This window comes from Gossypium raimondii, chromosome 1 (genome assembly GCF_025698545.1).
Source record: "Gossypium raimondii isolate GPD5lz chromosome 1, ASM2569854v1, whole genome shotgun sequence".
In the NCBI taxonomy this organism is placed as follows: Eukaryota; Viridiplantae; Streptophyta; class Magnoliopsida; order Malvales; family Malvaceae; genus Gossypium; species Gossypium raimondii.
In genome coordinates, this window is record NC_068565.1 from 3,121,469 (window position 1) to 3,128,508 (window position 7,040).

General features: G+C 34.0%; 1 protein-coding gene across 3 annotated transcripts; it reads left to right on the forward strand.

The window, feature by feature from the left end:
• Nucleotides 1–1,671: 1,671 nt before the first annotated feature.
• LOC105775996 (E3 ubiquitin-protein ligase DA2L) lies at nt 1,672–6,684 on the forward strand. 3 transcript variants are annotated; one of them, XM_012598475.2, is made up of 9 exons: nt 1,672–2,127; nt 2,636–2,927; nt 3,043–3,094; nt 3,173–3,218; nt 3,316–3,397; nt 3,504–3,645; nt 3,753–3,843; nt 5,204–5,267; nt 5,856–6,684. In XM_012598475.2, the coding sequence occupies exons 2-9, from the start codon at nt 2,736–2,738 to the stop codon at nt 6,474–6,476; spliced, it is 1,290 nt and encodes a 429-aa protein (XP_012453929.1). In that variant the 5' UTR covers nt 1,672–2,127; nt 2,636–2,735; the 3' UTR covers nt 6,477–6,684. The 3 variants fall into 3 exon arrangements, with proteins under 3 accessions (XP_012453929.1, XP_012453923.1, XP_052485687.1); XM_012598469.2 differs by having other exon boundaries at nt 1,672–2,927; XM_052629727.1 differs by lacking the exon at nt 1,672–2,127 and having other exon boundaries at nt 2,742–2,927; nt 3,187–3,218.
• Nucleotides 6,685–7,040: the final 356 nt, after the last annotated feature.

Sequence of the window (7,040 nt, forward strand, 5' to 3'; positions counted from 1 at the left end):
TGTGCATACCTTTTTTGATGTCTGGTCAATAGCAAACCACATCACAATATCATACTAATGCAATTCATGGTCCACCCAGAATTTTTCTATTTAAAAGTTTATTATTATACTTTATATTACTGCAAATCACATCACAATATCATACTAATGTTGAAAGCGAGCACAATATTGTCAAATTAAAATGGCAAAATTAGAATAAACTTGAATACGAAAGCGATAAGATTAAATACTGTTATAATACTGTAACGTGAAATAAAAAGAAAGTTAAACTTACTACAATAATAATAAATGTTTATCCAAAGAAGCTCTTAGTCAGTATTTGAGTAATGGGTTTAGTACCTGGATAATGGGCTATGGGTTTGTTTTGATATTTGAGCAATGGGCTTTAGGGCATTTTTATCATAATGAGGTAATGGATTTGGGATAAATATTATTTTTATAATTTCTTATGAAGATTTCAATGCGATAAAAATAATGGTTACATGGTGGTCTAGAGGTCGAAAAAGATAATAATGCACCTCAAGAGAAACGAGTCATCAGAGACTCGTACATGAGTTATAACAGGCTTAGCACAAGCCCCATCATGGGGGAGACCATAAATATCATAAGCCAACCAAAAAAAGGGAGGGGGGGAAGGCAGGAACAATGAAGGCAATGAGTAGCGTCAGAATGGTGTAGGTGGAGAGACAAGGGGAAAGAGACAGTATCAATGGTAGAAGGAGGGAAAAATGATAGGGAAAGGGAAGAGACTCAGAGAAAAAAAAGGGAGGAGAAAGGAAGGAGGGGAGTAACCACTAGCCAGCTCGAAAGTTGATGTCGCCATCAACAGGGCAAAGGAAAAAGGAAAGGGGAGCGATTAAGGGTTTTGGCATGAGAAGGAAAATGAAAAAGAGAGACAACATTGGGGTAATATTAAATATATAATAATTAAATATAAATACAATGTTAAATTTTATTTATCCATAATTGGGACTAGGCTAAAACATCAATTGTTTTTCGATACTTTTTCAAAATTTATAATTAACCTTTGCAGCTTAATTATGAGACATTGACTCCCTGTATTTTTTATTTAAGAATCTAAGACGAGGATCGTTGATGTGGTATTACTTATAAAAAATATAAAATAATTTTTTTAGCTCTCAACATTTACAATTCTTGTTAATTTAATCATTACTTTATAAAAATACATACAAAATTTAAAAATGCAATTTTTTAAACAAGCTTAATTTTACCCAAACTCATTTTTTAGACATAATATTTTACTCAATGCCCCAAACCATTTCAAAATTTGGGAAGCCCTTAGGCTTGGGAAGATAACTTAACCATCAAATAACACTACCCATAATCCTTTAAATCCTTAAAAGGGAGGGTTAATATGAAGGTTTTTAAAATATGATAAAGGGTTGAATTGGTTAATTTGTAGGATTTCATTAAATAAATCATTAAAGTTTCATAAAAAATAAAAAATTGATTCAACCGTCAGTTTAATCTATTTTTATCCTAATTTAGTTAGTCTGTATCAATTCACGAGTCTAACTGATGTAATGTTTCTTTCCAAATCGAACCCCACCAATTCACGATTCAACTTGTCTAAGTCAAACATCTATAAATAAGATACTCGAGTTTTGTTGTTCTAATAACTACAACAAGAATGACAGGGATTAAATTAAGTTTGATGTAATTAAATTGAGGAGCGGACCTCTCCCGCAAGAAAAGAATAGTTGGTGAAGTATAAGGATATATGAATAAGATTGATTCTTGTTCTTCTGTATGACTCCGCCCCCTTTCCTCATAATCCCTTTCTTCCCATGTTACTCTTCTTCTCTGTTTCTTTTAATTAATTATTTTTCATCGTTTTGCATTATCTTCTAAATTTAATTTCACGTCAAAAACAATACCTTTTTTAAACAATTAATTAATATTTTTATTGTTAAAAAGAAATTATTACGAAAAAGACCACTAAGAATATATAGAGAAAGAAAATGACAATCTTTCTCTTTTTGTATGAGAAAAATTCCTGATTTAATTTTTCATTAGCATTGGAGAATCTCTCGTTATTCTCTCTATCTTTCCTTTTTTTTTTAGTCTCTAATTTCTATTCACGGACTCCATTTTCTGGATTCGAAGGTCAGTTTCGCTCATCTCTCGATTAATTTAGTAAAGTTTGTCTCTTTTTTTCTTCGATATTTATTTATTTTTTGGTTTGCTTTGTATAATTTTTTCTTATTGAAATTATCCGTTTCCCGAAATGGGTTTATTTTGAAGTTTTAGTCTTATTATTATTATTGTTGTTATTTTGGGGAGTATGTCAATGTTTCTGAAATGAATACGCTGTGGCTAGTTCATTTTGTGAGAACTGAACTTGTTAAGTTAATTTCTTTTAGTAATCCAATAATTAGGGTTCTCTCCCTTAGTGAATTCACATTTTGGAATCATTTTTTTTAGAAATTATTAATTTGTTTCTATGTTTAATTTTTAAGCATTATTTAGCTGCATTTGCAGGATCCTTTGTGGCATAATATTAAGTAGTTAACTGTTATCAATTTTGATTATTTGTTCATAAAGTGTTTGATATTTTGAGCGTACCAAATAATCAAAAAAAAAATGTGTTGTTATTTGGTTGGCTTTGGTTCAGGAGAATTTTAAGAGTAAATCTAATAATAATAAGTAAAAGGAGAAGAAGGGAAGAGAACAATTTTTGGAACACGAATTATATATATATATATATATTATTGATGGGCAATAAATTGGGAAGGAAGAGGCAAGTGGTGGACGAGAGGTATACACGGCCGCAAGGGTTGGATATTGATATAGATGTAGATATTAAGAAGCTGAGAAAGCTGATACTTGATTCAAAGCTCGCTCCGTGTTATCCTGGGGATGAAGAGTGTTGTTCTGATCTTGAAGAATGCCCAATTTGCTTTTTGGTATGCATTTATGTCATTGGCTTTCTGTAGTTATGTTTCCTCTCATATCATAAATTTTATAATCTTTCATCCTTTTGCTTTATTAGTGACTGCATATGATTTTTTTTCCATTCAGTATTATCCTAGTCTCAACAGATCAAGATGTTGCAGGAAAAGTATTTGTACAGGTAAACCATCGGTGATTTTTCTGATTGATACTTAGTGATACTGCTGATTGAAATTTTGACACATTTTATTTGAACCAGAATGTTTTCTGCAGATGAAGAATCCTAATTCGGCTCGTCCTACGCAGTATCCTTCACATTAATGACATTGACTACAAAACATGTCAATTTGATTAGTTGTTTATGTACTTGTATACCGATGTTTGCGTTCTTTGACTATTGAGGTGTCCATTCTGCAAAACCCCAAACTATGCTGTGGAGTATCGAGGTGTGAAAACAAAAGAAGAAAAAGGGATGGAGCAAATTGTAAGACCACCTTCTCTCTCCCAAACAAACAAAGAAAGGTGTAAAATCCTCCTATGGTTTTCATTAGATAGAAAATAGATCTATTTTTTTTGTTTGAATTGAGCAGGAAGAACAACGTGTCATAGAAGCACAACTTAGAATAAGGCAGCAGGAACTTCAGGATGAAGAAGAAAGAATGCAGAAAAGACGAGAATCGAGTACTTCAACTGGTGTTGCACCAGGAGAAGTTCAAAACAGTTCGGTTGCAGGTATTGTTATATTGTGATTCTGTTTTCCACTTATATTGATTCTTCATTCCTTCTAACATTATACTATCTTGGATTTTTTTTCCCTTTATTTTTCTTCTTATTTGCAGCTCGTTCCTCTGGTGCGGAGGAAGTAGTTTCTTTTCAAGATTCACAACCTGCCTTGATGAGTAAACAACCTTCAAATCCTAGGTCAAACAGGTAGGCAGAGTTTTTTTGTAGCTTCCTTACATAGAATTCACTATTCATGCTTATGAAAGAAAGGGGGGGGGGGCGTAGAGTATAGTTGTTAATTCATGTCTGCATTAGTTTATTTACTTTATAATCAAATTATGGAACTCGTGTAGAAAGATTGTTCTTAGTGTTTCTCTTTCAAGTTTTATCCAGGTGAGAGTATAATGTATGTTTTTGCTAGATTTCTTCAAAGAGTAAAATTGTAATCCTTACTCAGCTATTACTGTTTTTCTTTCTGGAGTTGCAAGGCCATGGTAAAAAAAGAGCTGAAGAAGCTAATCTGAAAGTGGATTTGGAGGTCAAATCTTTAGTGTTGAAATGAAACCTATGTTTCAACTTTCAATGATTTCTAGTAGATTCCAGTCCTTCACCAATCCTGTTTCTTGTTTAAAAACATGATTTAGGTCAAATGAAAAAAATCCGCACCATTCACCAGTGGTTTTGAGATCAAATTATTACATTATATGCGTGGCATACAAGGAAAGAAGAGAGTATGAATGAGTGTTTAAAGGATGAGGGTTAGACCTGTTGGGAACAGATTAAGTGACCTTTTGACAGATAAAGAGGAGTCCTAGAATTGCCTTCATGTGAACTTGTGATTGATGATAATGGAAGATATTATTGTCATGAGAAGAATTTCAAAGAGGATATGGGTGAAAACTATAAAAGAAATTAGTTTTACTTAGATTACTGAGTGAGGGTCTCGTCCATATTAGAGTACAGTGGCGCAATATGATCCATATCTCTTAACTCTATGTGCTGAGAAAAATATGATGTATTTATTTTTGCTGTTGTACCTATTTCTTTTGTGTGGAGGAAATCTGCTCATCGATCTTAGACAGTGCAAAGTAGTCAATGGATGCACTGAACTTTGTTACTCGAACCTGGTGCAAAGAAGTAAATCCTTCTTAGTTGGTAACTGAAAGTTCTATTATCTACAAAAATAATTACATTACATAGCAGTAAATCTCTTCATTTGTTTTTTGAATGCACCGAAATTTTCTGTTGGTGTAAAAAGAATGAAGCCAACAATTCATATTTTCGTAGTTTCATAGTTTGTTATTGCAATCCTGTTTTCTATAAAAGGTTTGTGGCAAAAAGTGAAAGGTATTAAGAACTGATATGATGCTGGGTACATTCCTTTGTGGCAAACTTGTCTTATTTGCTTTTGAACAAAAACGATAAGACATTATGTTGTTTAACAATGCACAAGTACCACACACTCTCTCTCGGGCCTAAAAAAGTTTGTTCTTTGTTGAACTTATGTTCCGGGAAGAATCTGATTGAATCTTTTATGACTATCTTGTATCAAATCCTAAAATTTCAGGGATGAGTTTGACATAGATCTTGAGGACATAATGGTCACGGAAGCAATTTGGCAGTCAATTCAGGTATATTTTTTAAACTTGGTAAGTTATATCTATGAAACTAATTGTAGAATTCAAGCATTTAGCGGCTGTAAGAAAACCCATACTTGTTAGTTTAAACAAAGTGTGCATTTGTGTATTGCTATTCTTTCATGGAAAGTTGCTTTTAGTTGTTACAGGAAGAGGAGGTTGAAAGACTGCATTGAAAATGTGCTTTTATATATTGCCTTCTTTGGATTTCTGTTCCGTCTTTGTTCTTCAGTAATTTTATTTTGCAGTCCTAAATAAGTTACAAATCTCTGTCATCCATAATATATTGTCTGTAATTATTAAGTTAGGCACTGATTTCAGTTTAAGACGATGGTAGAACTTTGCTATTTTGATAGCACCTAAGTGTCTATTGTACTAGCATGCATTCAATGGTGAGAAATTCATGTGAATTTGAGTTAACAGGAAAAAAAAAGTGAAAAAAGCTTGTAATAACTCATAAAAATGTTTAACATTGTTTTTTGTATAGCATGTCCATTTTACCGGCCCATAGTACAGACTTGATTTCATTTTCATAAATTTGGTCCCATCTGACTGTTGATTCTTTGAACCGTACTGGTATAGGAGAACTGTGGACAGAGAAATTCTAGCTGCAGAGATGCTGCTTCTTTAGTCCAACATGTTTCAGGATATCGTTATATCTCTCCTGCTATGACAACAGTGGCTGGTTCATCATCATCTGCTTCTGCTAGTCATGTTTGTGCGGTAGCTGGCCTAACTGAGTGGCAGCAGATGACTGGAGAATCTTCTTCCAATTATAATGTAAATTTGCCAGCATTCAATATGCTTCCCAGCAGCAGCAGGTTTTGTTGTAATAGGTTGGACCAAGTTGCTGAGAACTATCATTCTGCACAAAGTCCGGTTGACATGTCAGCTGAAGGTGGGATGACACCAGCAAGAGATGAAGGGGAATGGGGCGTAGATCTTGGACCAGAAGTAGCCAAAGCAGGGACTAGCTATGCAAGCTCTGATGTTCTGGGAGATGCTTCTGGGATCTCTATGATACCACCGCAAGAAGATGAAATAAGGGACGGTTTTTATAATGTCTCTGAACCCATTGTTCCCGAAAGTTATGAGGAGCAGATGATGCTGGCTATGGCTCTATCTCTGGCTGAAGGTAGAACTATGACAAGCGGCGTTGGACCACGGTCAAGCTACGAGCGATCATCTTTCTCAAACAGATGATGCTGGCCATGGTGCTACCCAAGTCTCGAACTGGGACAAATTGTACTTTTAGCTCCTCAACAACCCAGTTTAAAGGTCAATGTATTGATGATCCTTTCTCGTCTTCACACATTTCACTCCATACATATAGATGTTAGGAAAAAGTAAACAGATCATAGTAGCAAATGAATGATTGTTTGTTTATCCAATTCATAATGTTTTGGATTTCCTTTTTTTTTTTAGCATGTTCATATCCTAGAAACATAATCATATTATGAATCTATTTTTACCAATTTGATTGAAAATGGGCTTGATGGCCCATTTTTCAAAGACAAAATATATTTAAATGATTTTATATTAGTTGTTGATACAAGAATGGATAGATGGTAGAGATGAGTGGTTCACTCTGTTTAGGACAGGGTGGAGAGTTGCCAATAGAGCAGTCGGAGTAATAGGAAGGAAGGAGGGAAGGAGAAGATGTGGCTTGAGGTAGACGGGGACGAGAGATGGTGTAGGTAGCTTGGTCTCAGGCTATTTTCCCCATATATATGAAATAAAAAGATTAATTAGCAAAATAGATGGGGT